Genomic DNA, 24370 nt, shown 5'->3' on the forward strand with positions numbered 1-24370 from the left:
ATCAATAAAAAAATAAACTTGAAATCCAATACTAGAAGTCTAAAGTGAGATGAACCCATCAAGGTGTTAGCATAACCATACAGAGAATTACTTTAAGTGATGTTAGAGCATATTTGAAAATTGTGTATACACACATTAATGTATACTATATAATATACATTATACTTATATAATGATTATAGTGTGTGTGTATATATATATATATATATATACACAAATATACAATTTTGATATTCATAATGATATATCACCAACAAGGAAAAGGAACTCTAAAAATAAATGTTAAATTATTTTTTTTTGAATCATATTGCTGTGGGGCATGTTGATATTTTATTTTGAGGTTGTTGTATAGAGAGGGATAAAGTAAATAAGTAATCTGTTGCTTTTGGTATAGAAAATCAGGACTTGTGGTATGGAGATGGTTGTCCCACCAACAAAATTAAGTAAAAATTCCACAGTACTTAAATTGAATTGAAAATATCAATATAAACTCATAATGTCTTCTAAAAAGATGTAGAAAGTGGATGCCATAGAAATGAGTTTACCTAACACTCTGTTGAGGTCACTAAGTGCTATATTTAACTAAGAGCTGTTTGGATAAAACGGATGTGTCCAGATTTAGAAGAGGAATGACATAAGATAAGTTTGGAATATCTTATCTTAACAGAGAGCAATAAAAATGCAAAGTTTACTGGGTTCAGGTCAAGAGAACACAAGAGTCAAAGTTGGGATAATGTGAGAAAAAAATGGAAGAAAAATTGCAGTGGAGGGAAATATACCAACCAAGCTTAACATTATATCACCATAATGACACGAAAAAAATTCCTCTGGAAAATGCCAGTGAATCAACCTGTTAAGTGAAAGCTGTCAAATAAAGTACAAAATATGAACTATGAAGTATTCTTGCCAAAAATTCAAATATGTAGATATGACTACCAATTTAAAAGTACAAGGATAGAAAACCATAATAAATAACTCTATAGATGTGTAATCAATAGAATTTAGATTGTGGAAACCAGTGAACAATTTACTTTCTTCAACAAAAAATTTGCAAGGTAAACAATACTATATGAAGGAGGAAATGTTATAGATTAATATAAACTTGAGATTTAGCAACCAATTGCAATATGTAGTCTCTTGGATCCTGATGTGTGTGTGTGTGTATTTCAGTTGAGGAAATTTAAACACTGACTATATAATTAATACCTTTTTCTGTTATGGTATATTATTAAATATGATAAAGAAATGTAAAAGTTGTCTTTATTACATATCTATTTTTAAATGAAATAACATAATACTGGAATAGTTGCAAGGTAAAGGAGGTGGAAGAACAGATTAAGACAAGAATCAGTGAACATGAATTGGTAACCACTGAATCTGGATAGGTACATGGGAATTCAGTATCATATTCTCTCCATTTGTTGGATCTGCACAAAATGTTAAGGCAAGAAAATGATCACCGCATTCTTGAAGGTGAAGATTTGCTTCCAGCCAATATTTAATTTTCCTATAGAAAAAACAAAACCATACAAAATATAGGAAACAATGTTTTTTTTCCACACAAAGCACAAGCAACAGATGAAACAGGAAACAAATCAAGGTGTTCTTCACTGCCCAGTTTACTGTCTGTCAAGAGTTTCCAGGTCACTGTGCAGGAATAAAGTACCCAGACAGGTGCAGAAGTCTCCCTGAATTCTGAAAAGAGATGAGAGTCTATGAAGACAAAGGGGGCTGAGCGCACAGAACAGAGTACTGGAGGAAGAGAACTGGCCAGAGGGGAGAGTGACAGCAACCTGCAGGAGCCCCTGCCTACAGCAATCTAGTAACAGCAAATGTATGAGTGAACTACTAGCTAATGTACAGTTGGACATTTGCATTTTAAGATGTTGTTTGCAATAACAACAAACAGAAAATATTAGGGATAAATCTGAAAAAGAATGTGAAGCACCCATGAATTGAAAACTGCAAACTAGTGCTGAGAGAAATCAAAGAGAACCTAAATAGATATACCATGTCCATAAGTGAGAAGAGTCACATGTCTTAATATGTCAGTTTTCCATGAATTGGTTTACAGATTCAACATAATTCTACTCAAAATCTCAGCATGTGTTCTAGAAGAAATTGGCAAGCTGATTCTAAAAGTTATATGGAAATGCCAAGGGCCCACTATCACCAAAACAGTTCTGAAAAACAAGAACAAAGGCCACAAAAAGAACATACCACTATTCTATTTCAAGACTTTTTATAAAGCCACAGTGCATGGCATTGACATAAAGGCAGGGAAACCGATCAGTAGAATGGAATAGGCAGTACAGAAATTGATTTACCTTGCATGTGTGATTTTTAACAAAGAACAAAAACAATTCAGTGAAGAAAGAATAATCTTTACAACAAATGGTATTGAAATACTTGTATATATGTTTGTAAAGATGGATCTAAATTGAAAAAATTCAAAATGCAGCATAGGCTTAACTGTAAAACCAAAAACAATAAAATTTCTAAAGTGCAGCATAGGAAATGTTGATGACATTGGAATACACAAAGGATTTTTAAATGTGACACAAAAAGCAGATCCACAAAAGAAGAAATTTATGAAGTATGCTTCAACAAAAGCAGAGACATCTGTCTTTGAAATACACTGTAAGGAAAATTAAAAGACCAAAGAGTGAGAGAAAACAATCCAAAATAATGAACAAACTCTTAAAAGGTATCGATAACAGGAAATGAATCAAATAAACAAAAATTAGGCAGAAACTTCACCAAAGAATTATACAAGCAGCAAACAAGCACTTACTGTGCTCAGTACCATCAGTAAGGGAAATGCAGAGAAAAATATGAATGATATACCACTATGAAATTTAAAAAATTAACTATAGCAAGTGTTGGTAAGAATATGGAGCGAAAGAACTCACACGCCAACCATGGCTGGTAGAAATATAAAATTATACAAACACTTTGGAAAACAGTATGATAGTTTTTGGAAAAGTTAAATATCTACCCATCATATAATCTTATCATTCCACAGCTAAGCATCTTCTCACAAGAAACAAAAATGTGTATCCATACAAATGTGTCCAAATGTTACTAGCAGTATTATTTGTAATAGGGTAAAACTGTAAATAACTCAGATTGCCACCAACACGTGAATGAATGAACAAAAGTGGTATAGCCACAAATAGCCACAAAATGGGATTCTACTCAGGAATAAACTATTAATATACTTAAGAAACAAAATGGATGAGTCTCAAAAGAACTATGAACTTTGATATAAATAAAATTAACCTAAATGCACTATAAAAGACAAAAATGCACAAGCTGTATAACATTTATATAAACATACAACATATAAATGTATAACATTTATATAAACATACAATATGGTATCCTGAGGATGGAGGTGGGCAGAATGAGTTGTGGATGGGAGGTTTGCAAATAATTACAAGAAAAATTGGGGGGTGGGTGGGTTATGGGCAGTTATTATCTTTACTGTGGTGCTGAAGTCATGGGTAGTATATATGTCGAAATCTATCACACTGAACACTTTAAATGTGGCTAGTTTATTATAAGTCAGTTTTACCTCATTACAGTTGCTTTTTTAAGGTGGAAACATCGTAAGTTTTTCATCCTGTTAAGTAAATGCACAAGGAAAAGATGTGTCTAAAGATGACAGTAAGAGGAATGACCAGAAAAAAAAAATTGAATGTTTTTCTGGTTCCATATGAAAAACACATAGTTCTAAAATAATGGGACTTACCTTTTCTCCCACACACAGAGACGGTAACATTATTATGTGACTCAACCAGGTGATGGAGCTTTATAGATTGCTGAAAAAGAAGAAGGGAAACTAGAAAAGGATTTCCTATTTAATGATAAGTCCCAGGTAGTATTCAGTAGTTCTTCAGTAGAAAGGAATTTCCCAGTATGCTCTGTCCACTCAAGAGATTTTGATAGTGATAAATTTGTGTTTAGTTATTTAAGTAGATAGATTACAATAATTTTGATCATTCAAGATATGCATTTATTTGTGAACAGCTTCAAGAACTCAGCATTATTTTTGTTTAGGAATATCCCACATCAAAGTATCTAATCTGTAACTTTACAAGTTGTTTTTTTGGTTTCTACTATTTCTTCATAGTGTCTACTGAACTCTGTGGCACATTGAGAATGAATAAAAAGAAGACAAAAGAAAAATATAACTATATTTGATTTCATATTTATTGGGGAACTATTGCATGAAATGCTATCTACCTGGTTCTGAGGAATTAAAGGCCTCAATCATTTGCTGTTCATTTTTTTATTCTGATTTTGTCACTTAAAATAACTTATCGTTTCAAATCATTTACAAATCTGATTAAGAAGCCTTAAGGCTGATACATAAAATAAAATAAGCTCCAAAAGTATTCTAAACTCACTATTTAAATTCTTTTATGCACTCACCCAGAAATTATAGACTATGCTAAGAGGTGGGGATAGAACGGTCAACAAAACCAATGGGATTCTTACCATCAAAAAAATTACAAATACATTTAGTGAATGTATCAAAGTAGGTAACAAAAGACAAATACATTTAATAATCATATGCTGTAGGAAAACCAGAGTGACTCCATTTTAGACCAACGCCAGCTTAAGCCATGACCAGTGATTGCCCTCACCTGTCGGAGGGTTAGCCAAATTCCCCACTGTTTATTCCATGTGTGTTAACCTGAACTGATGATCTATATATAGGTCTATTAATTTTAGTAGAACAAAGATACAGGTAGCAGTCCCCTGGACACCTGGCATCATTAGCCTTATACAAGAAAGATCACATATTCGAAACAGGGTATATGAGGGCCCTGTCAAGGGAAGTCCTTTAGACCCTGCTTTAACGTCCTGACTTTGGTGCTAAAGACCCCTGCCCAAATCAGCACCAAGTGGATTAATGAACATGACTTTGTTCTTCGCACTCAAATTATTTCTCAATTGAGAGAAACTTATTTCCTGAGTGCTGCACACATACATAAATACACCATTACAATCAATAATAATAATAAAACATAAGCTACTTTTGGAGCATATCATAAACAGTGAAACCAATAGAATTTTCTTCTAAAGAACTGATGTTGAGTCAAATACAATGTTGGATCTATGACTCTGGGATCAAAAGTTATTTCTGAACTTGAAACATATATAAAAATTTGATGTATTAGCATATGTTAGCTTTAGAAATGACTGACAAATCAGCTATAAGAATAACAAATAATCTTTCAATGTACTATAGGAAAAGACCCTCAAGACATATTATTAATAACAGTAAAGGTAGGTAGAAAATTATATAAAAAGTACATTTTATATAAGAAAGAAAAGCAAAATGTATGTATTTGCTCCATTTGAAATTTTTCAGAGAATGCACAAGAAACTAATAAAAGAAAGAGGAAGAGGAAGTACACATTTTATACAAGTGATTTCACATTGCTTTGATTTTAACACACTCATTTTTTAAAAGGCCAGGGAGAGGAGGGCAGAGAATAAAAGAGAATGGAAAAGAGCAACTGGAGAGGTTGGAAATGTTGTCACTGCACCCAGAGAGAAGGAGGAGGAGATTTCAACAGCAGATGTGGAACAGCTAACAAATCAACTGAAACTGAGAGTTTTAGGGATATCTGTACTGGGAGGAGAAAATGATGTCCACTGTGGGAGGACCATAAAATCAGCAAGCAAAAGACCAACACCCAATAAAAATTAAGGAGAAGATAAATACATTTCACAGCAAAAGAAATACAATTAACTTAAAACATGAGTAAGTGCCTAGCCCACAATGAAAAATGCTATTAAAATTCTGGAATTAAATAATTTTCCTTTATATTGGCAAAATTGGCAAAGATAAGGAGAAAAATACTCATCTACTCTTGGAGGGGTTTAGTATTATTGCTTAAGAGGCATTTTGACAACAGCTATTAAAATAATATATTTAGATTACGATTAAATAACTTCAAATATAGAAATTTTAAATCTCCCTATCAGCATAAATATATATACACTGCAAATATATGGATATATGTGTGTGCACAAATGTATGTGTGTGTGCACATATATCTGTAATAAACATATTTTATAACATAGAAGTCACATTTACTTATACTTTATATATATTCATAAACATATATATGGGGAAGTGTGAAGAGATGGATGTGTAGTCTTCATTGCAGCATTGTTTTAATAGCAAAAGACTACCTAAATATCTATCATTGTTAGACTTTTTAAAAATATATGGTATATCTGGGCCCTCCCTGGTGGCGCAGCGGGTTAAAGAACAGCACTGAGAATCTAAAGCCACTTCTGCATGAATTCGATTCCCACCTGCCCCGGAGGTGACCACATGGTGTGGCAGACCTCTCCTGACCCACCCGCTGCTCCCCTCAGCAGTGTACTTCGTGGATCTGCCTGTTCTTCTCCCCACTCTGTCTCTGGTGAAGCCTCTCACCGCCCCTGAGCCTCTGGCCTGTACCCCAGTTCTGTCTGTACAAATAAATAAATCTTTAAAAAAAAATATATGGTATATCTAAGTAACTCTACTTGTGCAGAGACTGAAACACATTCAGATGCACATAGGTGAAAACACCACGTGCAGAACAGAGCATGCAGTGTGTGTCCACTCGTGTAAGAGGCATGAACGCACTGGAGCTAGATACTGCTGGAAGTATATAGGCCACCTGGTCCCAGTGGATGCTTCTTGAAAGGAAGCCAGGACACTGGAAAAACTAAGGTGGGAGGCTTATTGACTTTTCACTTACACTGTCTCTTCTGGAACTTTTTCTTTACCATACCCATTTGTCACATTTTCTTTTAAAAAGCAATTTTAAAACATTATTTAAACCTGCGGCCTAGTTATGACCTTAACAAGAGTTGTGCAAAAGGAGTCATGGGAAAGAGAGGCAGGTCAGTGTGCTGAGAAGTGAGAGGGAGATGAGTCAGTGATGAGAATGTACAGAAAGCACTCAAGAAGCTTTGCTGTAAAAAGGAGAACAGAGCAGAGCAACTGAAGTGGGAGTATGATCAAAAATAGGAATGGTTTGGTTTATTGGAGGTATTTTTTCAAGTTGGGAAAAGTTTAAGCATGTTTAAATGCTTGTGGGTAGGCTCTTCGGGAGAGGGAGAGAGAAGGGGTCATTCGTGGACCCCATGAGCTCTCTAAGCTGGAGAGAGGGGTTACCATCACAAGCACAGGTGGCGGGTCTGTGCTCCTCTGTAATGAGATCCAGGGCGGAAAGAAGGTAGAAGGATGAGAGTGGGCTTTTGAGCAAACTTCTGACTAATAGCTTCTATTTTTGTGAAACAAATGGTGATACTGCTGCTGAATCAGAGAGGAAAAATGGAATATGGGCAGCTGGCATCTCAGAAACTTGAAGAGAGAGTGTTTTGAAACTATTTTAGAGAATAGAGAGCAAGCTGACCAGAGACATAGAAAGCGTGCCCAGCTGGGGTTGGCAGTCGTGAATTTATAGTGCAACCAGCCAACAGAGCTGTTCTATGTGATATTTTCCCATTGTCTCCTAGATGTTCCAGTGTAGAAAAATAGAAAGCCAAGAGTTGGATGGACTGGGGCTTGTCAAAGAGCACCAACCAACTAAACATAAAGGGCATAGAAGTTAATTTTAAACAAACTCCTCCACCCCTCATCCCACTTCCACCACCTACAATCTATTGGTCTCTTCAAATAATTGGTCACTTATTCACAATTCACAAATAATTGAGTGTTGTGATGAACCTGCCTGAATAAAAAGAGGGGGAAATAACTTTCGGACAGGGATTGGCATGTGAAGGAAGGGGAAGGAATTAACTCTTACTGGATATCATTACTGTGCTAGATATTTACAGACTTAATGTCATTTGTCATAAGGTGGGTATTGACTATGCTTTATTCTCCTTTCCAACAAAATTTCAGTGAAGTCATCATCACTGTCATCCTGAGACCTTACACTGATGGACACACTCACCTGTCTCAGATCATATACTGTCAAGGCTATGGAAACGATGGACATGAGAATGATGGCGCAAGCATATTCCATATAGTCTTCACTGAACCACAGACAAACACTGAAGAGTTGAAATATGTAAAATGGATTTAAAACCTGTTGGCAGACATGAAAACAGGAAGACAAGGGAGATATTTAGGTTTCACACTTAGCTATTCAGTGACTTGTTTGTTTTCGTAATCCTCTCCATGACATAAATCTTCCCACACAATATTCTTATTAGATCTAGTCAGCTAGTGCCATGGGCCCGACATTGCACTAAGCAACTTTACATGAATTTGCTCATTTAATTTCCATAATTACCTGATTAACCAGTTATTGCTTATCTCCATTGAAAAGATAAAGAAACAGAGCCATAGATCTTGAAGAACTTGCCCAAAGTCACACAGCTGTGACTGTCATAGACCAGCAATCTGGCTCCAGAGCACTTATTTTTAATCACTGTTGCACCTTATAATTTACAAAATAGTGTCTCATGCACCTCATGCTAAGCAGCACAACAACTGTGTAGAGGTTATCATTTCCAGTGTGCATTTACTGGCATTCAGAAGGGACAATTATTAATACAGCTTTACACTTTCTTATCATTGTTCTCTAGGACACGGCATCCACCATCCCAGAGTCATTAAAGTGTTTTCTACTCATGGGTGAGGTGAAGATTACAGGGACTCACGAGGACAGAACCACAGGTCCCCAGTGAAACCAGTGAGCTGTACACGGCTTCTAGAACACTGTGGGGAAAGTAAAGGGTGACTCCAACAGCTGTGATCCTGCTTTGGTTAAAAACATATTGGGGGGGGCCCTCCCTGGTCACAGTGGGCTAGGATGCAGCACTGCAAGGGAGTAGCAGCCACGCTTCAGTGCAAGTTTGATCCCCGGGCCCCAGAGGGGACCGACATGGCGGCAGACCTCCTCTGACCCATCTGCTGCTCCCCTCAGCAGTGTACTTTGTCGATCTGCCTGTTCTGCTCCCCACTCTGTCTCTGGTGAATCCTCTCACCGCCCCTGCCCCTCTGGCCTGTACCCCAGTTCTGTATACATAAATAACTCTTCCCAAAAAAACAAAATCCATTTAAAGGGGGAAAAAAAACCATATTGGGCCCTTACTCAAATGCCTTCTAGTTGATAGTCATCTGTTTAAACAAGTAGAGTAATCCTTAATTCTGATCAGGAAGAAATACACAGAAACTTTTCCTATCAGGTTTTCCTTGTTTGATTTTGCTTTCTTTCATGTCTGAAAGCTTGCTAGAAATATTGAGATAGCACCTCCAGTATAGTAAGCTTTATATAAGGCAAGGAGGAAGGGAAGTACAGCAGAAGACTCAGAGGACATCTATATGCTTATGGTTTCATAATAAGCATCATTAACATGAAAAATAAGCCCAATGATTGATCAAAGCAAAAAAGTTCAACTTAGTAAATGATAGTCACATTGAGATTCATCAAACTGATAAAGCAGACAGATGCTTCATGGCCTACAATTCTGAATGCTGGAGAAATGCTTATGTTGCCCCTAAGAAAAGTATTTGGTTCTTTCAAATTTTAATTACTATTTTAGTGACACAAAGTTGATATGGGCTAAGAAGCCTAAGACTAAAGAAGAAAGAAACGAAACATTCTGTTCACTCCATCATTAGAACAAGTAGACACTTGAGAGTCATTTTTCACACTGGCCCTGGCAGTGTGTGCAAAGGACAGACTCCATGTAAAACAGTAAAAAGAAATGTAAAGAAAACATGTTTGGAATTTTCTTTAATACCCCAAATTACAGCTACTTATTAGCATGCATCATTCTTGATCATTTAACTAGACCCAAACTGCCTATTTCTGTCCAGCACCAAGGAAAAACACTGATTACCTCCTTAATGAGCAGCTTCCAAATGGGTATGATTTCCACATCGATAGTATTTGGCCCGCATATTAACCTCCTGTAGGGAGCAATCACAGGTCACGGTTACAACCAATAAAAATAAACCTCACTCTCATCCATTCATAAAAAGATCTACTCCACTTCCTTTCTCACCATGGGGTCAGTGAAAGCCCCTATTACACAGCATTCCCATCTTGCTCAAAATTACTTGGGATGGGCAGGGTTCCCAGGCACAATAACAGTAAGTATGATTATATTTCATCTGTTGGACTAGCCTCTTCTTGAGGCCTAATTATTTCCCTAGTGAGAATCTGGGTATTTAATATTAACCACTGTTCCATTCACATTGTTTCAGGCTTGGTGCTCTCTCGACACTCTCGTGGGCTTCATGGGAGAGGGATGAGATGTGTGATCACAAGATAATAGTTTTACCCATTTTCCTATTCCTCTCCAGTGCTGGAAAGCTACAGACTTTGTTTTAATATGAGTGAAAGGGTGTTGCGGTCTCAAAAATACGCATAGGTTATGAAGTCCTTTCATGGAAATTCAGAGATGTGTGTGTTTGATGAGGCAGTTATTTAGCTGTGGCTAACACAGACCACTCTCTCTGTGCCTTCCTGTGGCCCTCCAGGACTGTGGTCAGGCTGAATGCATTAGAGCTGTGCCTCTCACACTTTAATGTTCACACAGATAACTCCGTGATCTTTTAAATGTGGAGTTTCTGACTTAATAGGGGTGAGGTATGGCCTGAGAATCTGCACTTCTAAGTTCCCAGGTGATTTTGATGCATCAAGACCCTAGGTCTCTTCAAAATAAAGAAAACGAGTTCTGGGAATTGTAAGAATCATAGAAACTGAGAACCAGCAAGCCATCTTCCTCTTTTTTTTAACAATTAGGTAACAAAAGCTCATGAGAAGCTCTGTGCTCAGAGCCACACAGTGAATCAGGGACAGCCACTTGACATTCAAAATCCAGTGGCCTCCCTAAACCTTGCTCCTTTGCCTAGGAACTGAGTAGGAATCGAGGTTCTATATTCCTCTGTGATCTTCTTCTGCTCCTTCTCAATTATTATTACTTGTTTTTCTAGTATAATTATATTGATATCTATTTCCTGATAACAATGAAAATTTCTCAACCTTATGTTATAATAACATTAAGAAGCATTGTGTGAGGAGACTATATACTCAGAAACATGAGACTCAGTCCTTTAACTCGTTCATTCTCATCTGTGTAACTTTCTTCAGGCCATTCAACCTCTCTGAGTCTCAGATTTTTACCTGTTATATTGGCTCTATCTCTTCTGTTCTCATGCACCCAAAACTGCTCAATAAAGTTTATGAAAGCATTTAATTAATAATACAAAATAAAGTTTATGAAAGCATTTAATTTATAATACAAAATAGAGCATTACAATGTTTTCTGATATTGATTCATTAAGATCAACTATTTAGAGGATTCTCTATTACGCTAACTAGTAGCTATCCTTTTGAGATGGTATAGATAACAATATACATGGTACCTAATATCTTGTTCTTCTCTTGTTAGACCTGATCCAAATTTTAGATGTATCTTGGCAGAACTGAGCCAGTCTTCCAAAGAGCTAAAATAATAGTAATGAGACAGACATATTTAGTAATAATGTTTTTGTGCTATGATTTTTTTTTCTTGGAATACATTTGCTACAGCAACTTACCCAATTTTCTGGAACTGTCCTTCCAAGTTGTTCCAGACATATCTTATCTTCTGCACTTTTATGCATCTCACCTGCAAAATAAAAAATACTAAGAAATTCTCCAGGATCAGGAAATATATATGTCTTGAGGATCAGGAAATATAAGACAGTTTAATGGTCAAGGAAATATTTGTTGAAGCAAACTTAGAACCTTACTACACAAATTTAAGATTTTATTTTTTCTTAACATACTCTGTTCCTTCCTACTACACAGCTGGCTTTCTTTACTAAACCCTATCCTTCAATCCTGCATCATGGAGCTACTACATGGATAAATATATGACTAAAATTCAACCACTGCCTTCCACTATTTTAAAACTAGCAAGGAAGTAAAATATATTTTATTTTATACAGCATAACTTCAAATGTGTCCATGTGAAAGAAATGAAAAACATAGCCTTGCAATGTTGTAGGATTACAGTGGTTTTGACAGAAGGCATCAGGGAGGACAGGACATTTGAGCTCAACCTTGAGGGCCTAGGAAAACTTTGCAGAAAGGAAGGGGCATTTTCATTATTCACAGTTAGTTGTGGGAGAGGGGCAAGTGAGTGGGACTATTTGACTGAGGAATGGAGGATGATCCTAAGAAGACAAAGGTGAGTTTATAGATGCTGGGTTGAGATATTTAGGTTTTTATCTTATCTTTATCCTTCCAAGTAACCTAAAGAAGAGACACTGAAAAATATTAGGCTGGCAATGGGCACTGAAAGGGAAAATGTGCTTCCATAAATGAGGGTCTGAGGCAACAGAAAGGAAAAGAAAGGAGACAATGGAAGGAGAGAAGAGGGGAGGGAGAGGATGAGAGGGTAAAGAAGGGAAGGGGGAAGGGGAAGAGAAGAGAAAGGAGGAAGGGGGGAAGGAGAGGAGTAGGGGGAGGAGAAAGAAAAAACAGAGAGAATGATTATTGCTTATGACATTGGCTTTCTTGTTTCTGATTTCTTAAAAAAAAAAAAAGATTTACTTATTTATGCATACAGGACTGGGGTACAGACCAGAGGTGCCAGGGTGGTGAGAGGATTTAGTAGAGACAGAGTGGGGAGCACAACAAGCAGACTGATGAAGTACACTGCTGAGGGGAGTAGTGGGTGGGTCAGGAGAGGTCTGCTGTGCCTTGTGGGTCACCTTCCTGGCCCTTGATTGAACCTGTGCTATACTTTAACTTGTTGCACCCCCAGGGAGGGCCCTGTTTCTGCTTTCTGCAAGCAATCTTATAAGTGAAACTGAATCTTCATTAAGTGGTATCTGAGCTAAGCACAAAGAGAAACAGTGAGATTGTTTTATCATATGAAACAATGACTATAACTTCACTTTGTCCATTGGAGTCAACTGGGAAACTAAAAATACTGATGTCTGGATCCCACTCAAGAGGCTCTGATTTTATTTGTCTGGGGTGCAGCCTAGTCATTAACATTTCTAAATTCCTCAAATAACTCTAATGTACAGTCACAATTGAGGAACAGCATTCAAGATTTCTTCTTAGAGCCACTCTGACGACTGTGTCCTTGAGAAATTCAACTAAATCTCTCAGTACTTCCGCTTCCCTGTGAATAAGTTGAGCCAACAAGTCAGATTATCTCTAATTTCCACTGCAGCTCCTCTGACTATGTCCTACACCTACAATATTTGATAGATTTTTTTTATATTTGATAGATTTTAATACTGAGAAGAACATGTTGCTGGTACCTAGTAAGTGCTCAATATATTCTTCATTAAATAAATGAATAAGTGCTTTGCACAAGCACATATCAACTGGAAATTGAATTGTAACCTCTAACCTGCAAGGCGCGGGCTACTTCAAGTGAATCTTAACCCTGTTAAATAAATATATGTGTGCGCACATGGGCCAGCACACACACACACACACACACACTCCTAGTTAACAAGTGTTAAATGATAACTATTTTTTAATGGATTTATTATAACATGGCTGGTTATAAAATAACTGTTCTAAAATATTTTTTTCCAATTGATTTTCAATATAAAACTGGAATAAATTTCCCCTGGGAATGATTCTTCTTTGCAAGATAGACTAAGTAACTGCAGCCTGGGTTGTGTTCAGCATTATGTCCTATTGTGGAACCTCAAGTTTCTCTCCTTACACCCTTTCCTTTCTGGTATTCCCAGTACTTTTGCAAACAGACTGGACTAAACTCACAGCTATGTGGATTGAAGATCGGGGGACCTTTCACACATTTTCTTTAGTCCTTTTCATCATCTTGTGATAGGACAGATATTATTTTCATCTCCACATAACCCCTGAAGTTCATTTTGGTTAAGTTATTTACCCAAGTTCCCACCTACTAATAAACAAGGCAAGAATCTGAACTCAAATCCATTGGCCTCAAAGTCCAGTCTCTCATAAGACATGAAATTTAAGCTTGTCTCAGAAGAAGGGTCTGAAAAATCTCATAACTTAAAGCAAGGGTTGCCTTTATTCTCTCAGTTCAAAAATCTCTGTTAGAACATGTTAAGGGGCAATGTGGTACAACGTAAGTACCCTACTCAGTGGGAGAACCTCCATCCAGCCATGGAGAACCACAAACTGAGTTTGAAAAATTCACAGAATATTATACACATGAAACATCAACATAAGCCAGATTAATAAAAAACAATAAAGAGATGGCTGGGAAGTTTTACCTCAGGCCAGAAAATGGAAAATTTTATTATCTCCTGACCATTTCTGAAGCTTTCTCACAGACTAAGAAGAACAAGACTATCATAGCTTTTGAAGCCTCTTTGAAATTCCCCTAGCAGGAAACATCTCTGCTTAGAGTTTCTCTGCTTCCTTCATCACCTTCAGAAGCTCCAGAAGCTGGCAGGAGATGTTAAGCTTAATATTTGCAAGGAGTGGGGTTTATTTGCCCATTTCCTAGAATTTCATATGAGGAAAGGGTAATTAGGAACTTAAGCATATACCATGGGGCAAATTTTTTATCACTTTTTTCAGTATCAGGAAGCTTTCCCTCCCCTAACTTCCTGCTCTTCATTTCTTGCTGGAACATTTTTGTAGAAGTGTCCAGTTTAAAATGTCAAGCACGGGGTTCCAGTGTTGTGTGCATTCTATAAGATGGTTCTTAGTCCCTGTTCGCAAACCTAAAAAAGTCCTCTGCTGCCATCTCCAAACTCCCACTAAATGATCTTAAAGGATTATACATCTTGGGGCCTCTCTGGTGGCATAAGGGGTTAAAGTCTCAGCACTATCAAGCTATCACCACCCACTATTGCAGGAGTTCAATCCCTTCCAGGGAGCCGACCGACATGGGGTAGCAGACCTTTCCTATCTGACCCACTGATCCCCTCAGCAGTGTGTTTCAGTCTGTCTGCCTGTTCTGCTCCCCACTCTGGCTCTGGTGAATCCTTTCTCCCCCATCCTCCACTTCACATCTGGCATACAACCCAGCTCTTGTATGCATAAATAAATACAATTAATCTTTTTTAAAAAGGCCTATACATCTTGGGATTACTTTCCGTGGTGTCACATTTGAACCTGTAACATCTTCAATTTTAATGATTTTTTTGTCCTTTATAACAAAAAATAGTAGACCTTTGAACAATATGGCTTGAACTGCACAAGTCCGACTATAAATGGGTATATATGTTTTTTCCATCCCTCAGTTCTGCTTTCATGGATTCCACCAACCACAGATGTTGTATTGTTCTGTTGAATCCATTGTAAGAAAACCAGGTTACTGAGAGCTGAGCATTCACTATAAGTTACAGCAGAATATTTGGAAACTCCACTCCACAGAGGTTAGTGCCCCTAACCTCCCAGTAGGTAGTTCAAGGGTCAGATGCAATTTACAAATCCCTTTGATATCCATCTTCTCATATGAAGTTCACAACAAAGGTGTTAGTACTCTTATTTTCTGAATAAGAAACTCAAGATTCAGAGAAGCTGTTACTAGCCAAATTCCCTATACTATACACTGGTAAATGAAGATATCAAGACTGGGCGACAGTCTTTAACATTTCAAGCCTCTGTCCCTCCTCACATTTTGTTAATTATTTGAACATTAGTTCATTTGTCTGTCCACTTACTGTTTGATGCAATTAAAGATGCTGGTGGTTAGTGATGCCCTGAGCCCATGTCCATAAGACTAGTGGTGAGGCCTGCTTCTCAGTGAATGGCTGCCCGTCAGAGAGGCGACCTGTTAGCTGGAGGTGCTTCATCTCTTTGGTTTTTGTTTACTTGGGCAGTTAGGACAACTGGCTGACAACAATTGACAGTAGAAAAGTTGCTCAACAATTTAATTTTATTATTAAAAAATATTTGACTTGAGCTCATCAAACTAATTTAAACAGCTATCTACACATATATAAACCTAAGACAAAGTCTGCTATATGATATGTCTCCAATGTGAATGTTAGCTCGTAATAATCCAAGTGTCCTAGTTTAATATAGTGAGGAAGGAGTAACCTACATACATTTGAGAGGCAGAAGTCACAATAAGGTAATTTTGAAGACAGAAGCTAGCTCCCTAGAATATTCCTGAATAATTAGCTTTATTATAAGCTGATAAGACAAGGCATGATACTACTACCAGCTAATATGTACTAAGCATCCACTATATACCTGGAGAACTGTACTGGTGTTTGTATCCTTTATTTACTGAATTTCATCAAAGAATATTATAGGCAGTTAGTTTCATTGTTTTAGACAAGAAAAAAACTGAAACTCAGGATACTCAGTAACTGACCCGAGGTTGTACAGCTTAGAAGGATGAAGCAGAGATTTGAACTGGAGCTCTGATTGATTCCACAGTGCTTATCCTTTGCAAAGTTCTACATTGTCAGTTGAGGATTGGTCCAGTGAAGAAGCTGAATGTAGCTTTAGATTTGAAGAGGTAGGGTGGGTGTTAAATTTCTCTAACAACAGCAGTAACCACAGCGACTTACCTTTAACTCTGGCTTTCTTATGGCTCTATTTATGATAAACTCCTCATCGGCAATGAGAGGGTGGTCAGGAGTGAGAGCAAAGGCACCATTTAATGCTGACAGGCAGATCCATATTACCTTTTTCCAGGAGTAAATCTGGAATTCATCCTGAGGAAAGAGACATCAGAACCCCCATGAAGTTAAGAGCAATTATCAGGTTAAAATTCAATCTGAAAATCATCATTTCCATTTTATTCTGTATGTGTATGGAGTTAGTAAACATCCCTAACAGAATTATATGCCTCTGAAAGCTGATAAAGCCCCTTCAGGGAACAAAGATTGCCTTCCCTTACTGAGAATCTGATGTGGACATGAGCACAAGTAAGCATCAAGGCAGGTTCTCCCTGGTTCCCTCCAACCCAAGGAATTATGGACAGATACAAAAATCCACAGGGAAAAAAAAGCTTTCCCAAGAGTTTCTTAGGTCTCTGTGAATGAGACAGCCAGGTCACTTAAGCCATCCCTATATTTTGAGGCTTAACTTAAATTCTACTTCTGCCAGAATAGCCCCTGACCCCCCTTTTGCCACTTGGTGGAGAAAATTCTGTCACTATGTTAACTCCAAAGGTCTCTAACTGTCCCTTGCCTGTATTTGTAATCACCTTATGTTTTATATTCTCTTATTTCTTCTAGGCTCCCTTAGAGAAAAAGACCATGTTTTAGGTAAAGGTGAAAGGTAAAGATCAGAAACTGCAGACTGCTTGTTGACAGCAATGAATGGGTTGGGGGAAAAACTGGCTTTGTGAACTGACCATGACCCCTGGTAATTTTGAATACCTTAGTGCAGGTACTACCTTCTTTCTTGACCCTGATTAAAGCTGCTCCCCTGTGCGACTCACTGATGACTTCATCACAAAATAAAGCTGGAGGGTGTAGGACTGGATTGAGTAACAGACTGCACAATTGTCCTTTAAGACTGATGTGGTAATAGTAGTGGCTACTACCTGCTTGGGTGCCTGGTAAGCCTCGGAGCTAGGAAGGATGATAAGGAGAGATCAAGTCTGGGAAACTATTTAATGCTCATGGGATATAGGTCAGAGTTGGGAATTGTCTCCACCACATCCACTTTGCCAGGAAATGTCTGAGGTGATGTTGAAAATGGCAGCAATCAAAATATATAACAGTTGTTGTAACCATCACTTACATCATTCTCCTTAAGGGACTTCTACCTCCATGCCTTTACTCCTGCTCTTTCCTTAGCCTGGAATACAGAACCTTCTCTCTTTGTGTCTGTCCATGGCTACACTCTAAGCATCCCTCAGGGTCTAAGTCAGAGTTCACATATGGGAACCATCCTAATTTCTCTGGGTGATCTTTCTTCTAAGCAATTGGGGTACTTGAGAGTCTTACCACATTCTACCTCATTGCATTGTCTCTGCCTGTTCACCTTATCATTCCTCTTGAATTGTGGGTAGGGACTGTGTCTGATGCATGTCTCTTGCTCTTGCCAGGACTAACACAGTTTCTGAGAGAGACAGAAAGACACAGAGATGTATACAGACAGAGAGAAAGACAAAGACAAAGAGGGGAGAAGAAAGGGAGGAAAGCAAAACAAAGAAAGTGGGGCAGGGAGAGAAGAAAAGGAGAAAACAATAGAAATTTGAAAGTTAATGAATTGATTTTTAAAAACTAGCAAAATTGGGCCCTCCCTGGTGGCGCAGTGGGTTAAAGCACAGCACTGAGAATCTAAAGCCGCTTCCGCATGAGTTCGATTCCCGCCTGCCCCGGAGGTGACCACATGGCGTGGCAGACCTCTCCTGACCCGCCCGCTGCTCCCCTCAGCAGTGTACTTCGTCGATCTGCCTGTTCTGCTCCCCACTCTGTCTCTGGTGAATCCTCTCACCCTCCGCATCTCTGGCCTGTACCCCAGTTCTGTATGAATAAATAAATAAATCTTAAAAAAAAAAAACTAGCAAAATTGGCTATTACTTCCATTTAAAAAAAGACTAACTCAAACTAAATGAGATTTGTATAGAGTTACCTTCAGAGCCTAAGAGCACCGTGATGGCTAAATGTCCAATGACAGGGTCTCTGAACTGATGAAGGCACTCTACTGTGTGTGCAGTAGGCAACTAGCTCCCTAGAACACACCTTGGCATAGTGTGTGGCATTATATAACTTGGCATTGATTATAACAAAGAGGACTTTGTTTGAAAACTTTGAATTTCTAATAAGGACAGTAATAAAAATCATTAATGTTTATCTAGCACTTACTTTGATTTAAGCACATAATAATGCTTATACATTATTTTATTTCACAAACCCTATGAGGTGATTATTGTTCATTAGCTTTATTATTGTTTAGGTGAGGAAACTAAAACACAGCAACTTTTAGAGCAGGAATTTGACCCCCACTTGCCCCTCCAGAGTCCCCTCTAACCTTCCTCTCTGTTTTGTATTTAATACACTTCATTGAACTACCATTTTCATATCCAGCCTCATTGGCCACTTCTTTGTTTCAAAGAAAAGTTCAGTAAAAAAAATATAATTTCTAGATAAATATGAAAGCACTATCTAGACTAGAGGACTTTGGCCACCAAGTAAAGACATTTAGTATGATAGCTACTTTTAAGCCTCTTAAGTGAATTAAAATAATAGTAACTACTAATGTTCATTGATTACTTAGCAGTCTGTGAAAACCATTTCTCAGTTCATCTTATTTTAAGCTCATAATTTTTCAGTTAAAGTATTACTACCTCTCTTTTATAAATGAGAAAATTCTCCATCACCAAGATTATTAATTGTTCAAGGGGGTATGGAATGGATTTCAAGGCAGAACAGCGCTAAATCTTGACTCTTTCTTTTGTTTCAATGAGTTGTCCCATAGCCCCATGGTGTTTGTGGCTTGTGAATGAAAATCACCTTGAATTATGCACAGTTAAAAAAGCAGCATCTGGTCTCTCACAATCTATGCTCTTTCAGCAGCAAAAAATCTGATTCCCAAAATCAAACTGTCACCTTTAGGCCTTGGGTGACAAACAAACAGACCTTAAGACTGTAATGCCTACAAAAGGGAAAGGCAAAGTGGAATTTTGGATCTGAAGTTCTCAAAAACCAATTATAACCCAGTGTAGCAATGTCATGCCTTAGCCTAGGTGAATATGAGACACCAAAATTCATCTATACACCTCTATCACTTTATCATCTATAGCATTACATTGAAGATTCTTTAACATCTATAACATTGCATTGTTTTATCATCTATAACATTACATTATTCTTTATCATCTCTAACATTACATTGAAGATACCACAGTGTGGTAACAACTTTTCTTAGAGAAAGGTAGCAATACTATTTTCTTTTTCTTTTTTTTAAAAAGATTTATTTATGCATACAGACCTGGGGTACAGGCCAAGGTTGCGGGGGTTGGGGGGTGAGAGGCTTCACCAGAGACAGAGTGGGGAGCAGAACAGGCAGATCAATGGGGAGCAAAACAGGCTGCTGAGGGGAGCAGCGGGCAGGTCAGGAGAGGTCTGCCGCACCATGTGGGTCACCTCTGGGGCCAGGGATCAACTCGTGCTGAAGTGGCTGCAGCTGGCTTGCAGTGCTGCGTTCTAACCCAGTGCGCCACAAGGGAGGACCCACATACTATTTTCTATGTTAACAGACTCTAAAAATATCCTTATTATTGAGGGAATTCACCCAAAACTATTTTTTTCGCCCAAACTTTTTAAGGAGAAAATGGGCAAAGAAGTGGTAGGAAAGTAGTTGACGTAGGGAGCGCTTGCTCCCTATGACGGTACACATACCCCTCAGTTTTCAGCCTGGTGCTGTCCAACATGGGAAGTGCACTGGCTCTTTCTTAAGCTCAAATCTCATCTCCAGATCATCTTGAAAAATCATGCAGCCAACTTTCTAAGCCCCATTTTTCTTTATCTGGCAATCTGGGAATGATAATACCACATCTCATGGATGTTTAAGGATTAAATGTTACAAAGTGTGACCTAAGACTGGCCCCTGGCAGGGAGCAGCAAATGCTAGCTGGCATGTGCCCCCAGGCCTGGTTTCCACAGCAGGTTGTTCCTGAGAGCTTCCTGTGAATAGGAACTTATTTTCCCTTTTAGGGAACTTAAAAATCTCTGAGTCTCTCTTTATTTTTCTTTTCTGAAAAAAGCACCTTTACCTGGAAAAAGCTATTTCCACTTCAGTCTGTCTCCCAGCTTTCTCAAGCAGCTAATGATCTTTAAATACTTAAATACACCAGAGGAGCCAACCCTGGAAATAATTGCTTTGTAATGCAAATAATCCAAACTATTTGCCTGGAAAATCTGGACTTTTAGCATCTCAAGTCTCATTGAGCAGATTTTACCTCCTTGTTATCAAGAGAATTAACCAGACTAGTCCTTGAACTCTGAAAGAACTGCCTTTAAAATAATTCAAGTGTGATTTCCAAAGAACTGAATATATGCAGGAAATCGAGGTTTGACCTAGACAGAAAGAGGAAGAAACCTGAGCATTTTTTATTTCCTGGGTCTTGCCCTCTCTGAACCTGGAAATGCCAGGCTAACTTTTGTGTTCTGAATGAAACCAGTTACTTTGCTTATCTTTTCCTATCTTTTTTTTTTTTTAAAGATTTATTTATTTGTACATACAGAACTGGGGTACAGGCCAGAGGCTCAGGGGTGGTGAGAGGCTTCACCAGAGACAGAGTGGGGAGCAGAACAGGCAGATCGACGAAGTACACTGCTGAGGGGAGCAGCGGGTGGGTCAGGTGAGGTCTGCCACGCCATGTGGTCACCTCCGGGGCAGGTGGGAATCGAACTCATGCAGAAGTGGCTTTAGCTTCTCAGTGCAATGTTTTAACCCGCTGCACCACCAGGGAGGGCCATCTTTTCCTATCTTTACAAGCACCTCTTCTCATGGAATTTCTAAGCAGCGTAATGGTCACTTCAGCTCAGGACAAGTGATTTATCCTCTTGTGTAAGGGTTCACTCCATAAAAATGTGCTTCTGAGCTGCTTTTTAAGAAAAAGTCATCCAATGTAAAGTTCCAAAAGGATGTTAGGAAATCAGTATTCTTTACTTAGAGATAGATGCATGGAAATGCTAAGTTAAACTCCAGCTAAGGTGAAATACTCAGAGAATTATAGATGAAATGGTAATAGGTTACATTTCTCAACTTCATTCTCATACTCTTGAAATACAGTTAGAGACACAAAACTTTACCAAAATAATTTTCTTTCTATATTAAGTATCATTTTTTCCCCTTTCTTTCCCTCTCTTAGCCAAACCCATTGATATACTGACATTTTCACCTCATATTCCCAAAGTTGCTTAGCTGGGAAAAGTTGGCATTAGCTAGCATGGAGGATTTAGTTATAAAATATAGTGGAGAAAATGTTCTAAGCACTGCAGAACTCTCACTAATTGTTCTCATTCTCTCAGTACTTTGGGATATGTTGACCCCCGCCCCCCCCAAAAAAAGGGGAGGGGAGAAATAGTCAAAGTAGGAAAGCTATATGAAAACACATACTATGTATGTGTGCAAAAAAAGAAAAAAAGAAGAAGAAAGAAAGGAAGAAAACCCTGACCAACTCAGTTATGGTTTTGGAAAGACAGGTTTTTTTCCTTTTGTTTATATTGTCATTTTCTGAGGGGGATGGGACTCATGAACTAGCTTGCTGATAGTCTGAGCTTTTGTAGCAAAAGGAATGAATATAATTTAAAATTACTTTTTTAAAAATCCAGGGTGCATCTCAACACTGTAACCACACCACCTGACTCAGTCTTCATTCTGGAAAGGTGGATGCTACCCATTCAACATTAAGTTAGCCCAGTTAACAGAAGAGGATAGGGACGTGAGGGGGGCATTAAGTAACTTGCCTGTATCAATTAAATGCTCCCAAATTCATATTGAAGACCTATGCTTCAATGTGACTGCATTTAGACATAAGGCCTTCAAGGAAGTAATTAAGTTTAAATGAGTTCATAAGGAAGGGACCTTAATCTGATAAGGCTGGTGCCCTTATAAGAACAGACATCAGAGTTCTCCTCCCTCTTCCCCTCTCCTCTCTCTCTCTTTCCCTCTCCCTCATCAGAGCACAGAAAGAGAAGAAAATCTATGAGCCAGGAACAAGGCCTCAACAGAAGCCAACCCGGTTGTACCTGATCTCAGATTTCTAGTTTCCAGAGCTGTGAGCGAATAAATGAATAAATTTTGTATTCTGTCATGGCAAAAGCGATATTAGATTGCTCAAGGCAGGTCAAAAGTAGCACTTGGAACCAAACACAGCTGCTTCACAGTGCTGTGCAGTGTGGGCCCTGGACAGCAAGGAACAGGATCTCCAGTTCCAGCTCTTCTTCAGCTCACTCTGTAGAAGTTTTGTTTTTGCTGCTTACAGTTATAGGGCCCTGAGCCTTCTCTTTTAACTTCTCTATGCTTCCATCTGTAAAATGGAGGAAAATAAGTCTCTACCAGTAAAGACCAAATGAGATAATAAATATGCAAATATTTTGCAAACTGTAAATCACATTATAAATTTCGATATAAATAGACTTGTGTTATAAAAGATAATGACCCCATAACTACTTGCCTTAACATGGACTCATTTCTCAGAGGCTCTCCCCTAGAATCTCAGGGACTTCTGGCTAGACATCTAACAAAAAAAAAAATGGGTTGGAATATGGGAAGTGGGGCAATGAGATTCAGCAGAGATAACGTATACTTAAAAGAAGCATGGTGGGGGGACCTCCCTGGTGGCGCAGAGAGTTAAAGCACAGCACTGAGAAGCTAAAGCCACTTCAACATGAGTTCGATCCCTGCCCCAGAGGTGACCCACATGGCACAGCAGACCTCTCTTGACCCGCCCGCTGCTCCCCTCAGCAGCGTACTTTGTAACTTGGCCTGTTCTGCTCCCCACTCTGTCTCTGGTGAAGCCTCTGCATCTCTGGCCTGTACCCCAGTTCTGAATGACAAATAAATAAATCTTAAAAAAAAAAAAAGAAGCATTGTGGGTTCTCCCTGGTGGCACGATGGATTAGGACACAGCACTGCAAGCTAGCTGAAGCCACTTCAGTGTGAGTTCAATCCCCAGCCCTGAAGGTGATCTACATGGTGCAGCAGACCTCTCCTGACCTACCTGATGCTCCCCTCAGCAGTGTACTTCGTAGGTCTGCCTGTTCTGCTCCCCATTCTGTCTCTGGTGAAACCTCTCACCACCCGTGCACCTCTGGCTTGTACCCCTGTTCTGTATGAATAAATAAATAAATCTTTAAAAAAAAAAGCATAGTACTTTTTGCTCTTTTCAACAAATTTTACTTTGTGCCTTTATAATATTGATGATAAAACTGCTGAGAAGACTTATATTAGACTTTATTCCACAGCACATTCCTGCTGTGGCCATGTGCTAGGTGCTGTGGAGAAAAGTAAATCATGGTGGGGAGCCTCCATGATGGTACAAGTTAAAGCACAGTACTATGAAGCTATCCACAACTATGGCAGCAGGAGTTTTATCCCCAGGTAGGAGGGTGACCCACATGGAGTGACAGACCTCTCCTTTCTCACTCACTGCTCCCTTCAATACCGTCTTTCAGTCAATCTTCCTGTTCTGTTCTCTACTCTGTCTTTGGTGAATGCTCTCATCTCCTGAAACCTCTAGTCTGTGCCCCAGTTCTAGTATGCATAAATAAATAAATCTTAAAAGAAAAAATAAAAAGGTAAACCATGGTCACTGTCTTCAAAAACCTACAATCTAATAAAGGAAACTACAAAAAGGAAGATGGCAGAGTGGGGAAGAATGCTGGACTTAAAGTCTCAAGACAGGCTCTAGGCCTCTTCACACCACTCCTGGAAGGACTGTTCTCAATGTGCCCCTCACC

The 24370-nt window shown here is 38.5% G+C and overlaps 1 protein-coding gene across 1 annotated transcript in view; it reads right to left on the bottom strand.

Annotated features, from left to right (window-relative positions):
* The window catches only part of ATP13A4 (ATPase type 13A4), a 106242-nt gene that overhangs the window by 51091 nt on the left and 30781 nt on the right, over positions 1 to 24370 (bottom strand). Inside the window, exons 3-8 of the mRNA XM_004675106.1 lie at positions 16514 to 16660; positions 11579 to 11649; positions 11405 to 11485; positions 9874 to 9943; positions 7977 to 8111; positions 3755 to 3824 (exon numbers count right to left, since the gene is read on the bottom strand). Of these exons, the coding sequence (XP_004675163.1) occupies positions 3755 to 3824; positions 7977 to 8111; positions 9874 to 9943; positions 11405 to 11485; positions 11579 to 11649; positions 16514 to 16660 (574 nt within the window). The remainder of the gene's footprint in view (positions 1 to 3754; positions 3825 to 7976; positions 8112 to 9873; positions 9944 to 11404; positions 11486 to 11578; positions 11650 to 16513; positions 16661 to 24370) is intronic.

The sequence above is a fragment of the Condylura cristata genome, unplaced genomic scaffold, assembly GCF_000260355.1.
Source record: "Condylura cristata isolate star-nosed mole 26May11 unplaced genomic scaffold, ConCri1.0 scaffold00003, whole genome shotgun sequence".
Classification (NCBI taxonomy): domain Eukaryota; kingdom Metazoa; phylum Chordata; class Mammalia; order Eulipotyphla; family Talpidae; genus Condylura; species Condylura cristata.